This window comes from Hipposideros armiger, unplaced genomic scaffold (assembly GCF_001890085.2).
Source record: "Hipposideros armiger isolate ML-2016 unplaced genomic scaffold, ASM189008v1 scaffold_15, whole genome shotgun sequence".
Classification (NCBI taxonomy): Eukaryota; Metazoa; Chordata; class Mammalia; order Chiroptera; family Hipposideridae; genus Hipposideros; species Hipposideros armiger.
Window position 1 is genome coordinate 3375124 of NW_017731365.1, and position 1047 is coordinate 3376170.

The window sequence follows — 1047 nt, forward strand, 5'->3', positions numbered from 1 at the left end:
CATTCAAGTAAATATTTATGAGGTGTCGAAAGACTCCTGATGTAAAGATGGGGTAACTGAGGTTTAGAGGGGTTAATAGCTAGCCCAAGGATATGCAGGGTGCCAGGATTTTAAAATGCATTATACCCATTTTTCAGATGAGGAGACAGAGGAGACATTAAGTGATTTTCCTGAGGCCACACAACTTGACAACTAGCTGCAGAGCCAGCTGGACGGCTGTCTTGGTCCCCAAGCATTCGGAAGCCCAAGTCCACTCTCTGGCTCCTGCCTGCAGTGGTTCAGTGGGTGGGAGTGACCCTGGGAAGAAGTGTCTCCATGGTCCCACCTCCCTCCACCTCCTGCCCTGCCTTTTTCTAGGTGGGTGTTGGAGGAGTGGAGCACCTGTAGCCGGAGCTGTGGGAAACTGGGGGTGCAGACTCGGGGGGTACAATGCCTGCTGCCCCTCTCCAATGGTACCCATAAGACCATGCCAGCCAAGGCCTGCCCCGGGGACCGGCCTGAGGCCCGGCGGCCCTGCCTCCGAGTGCCCTGCCCAGCCCCGTGGCGGACGGGAGCCTGGTCCCAGGTGAGTTGTCCTTCGAAGGTGGGAGGGGCTGGGCCAATGGGGCCCCTTCTCTGGGGAGTCAGGTAGAAGGTGGGTTTGGATGGGGGAACTGTTGAGAGCTCTTCTGGTGCTCCCTCCAGGCAGTTTCTGGTTCACTTTTTCTCCCCTTATTGGATCTGGTTTTTCTCAAAACTAAGTGGCACAACTCCCATGTACACTGGGCCATGGCTCTGGGCTAGGCCTTGACATTCATTCTCCATCTGCCTTGACCTTCATGCAGTGCTAGGGGACATGGGCTAATATCCCCATGTTACAGAGGAGCAAACTGAAACGCATTCTTGCATTCAGGAAATATTTACTGAGTGCCACCTACATGCCAGGCACAATGAACTAGGAATGTCAGGATTCCAGCATCAGCCAGAGACAGGTCTGATTCTTGTGCTTGTAGAGCTTATAGTCCAGCGAGAAAGACATAAGGGACAAGTAAACCAGTAACAAAAGCA

At 53.7% G+C, this 1047-nt stretch overlaps 1 protein-coding gene across 1 annotated transcript in view; it reads left to right on the plus strand.

Moving 5' to 3' along the window:
• LOC109371851 (A disintegrin and metalloproteinase with thrombospondin motifs 14-like) overlaps positions 1-1047 on the plus strand; it is a 23400-nt gene that overhangs the window by 15520 nt on the left and 6833 nt on the right. Inside the window, exon 5 of the mRNA XM_019624598.1 lies at positions 358-565. Coding sequence (XP_019480143.1) covers positions 358-565 — 208 coding nt within the window. The remainder of the gene's footprint in view (positions 1-357; positions 566-1047) is intronic.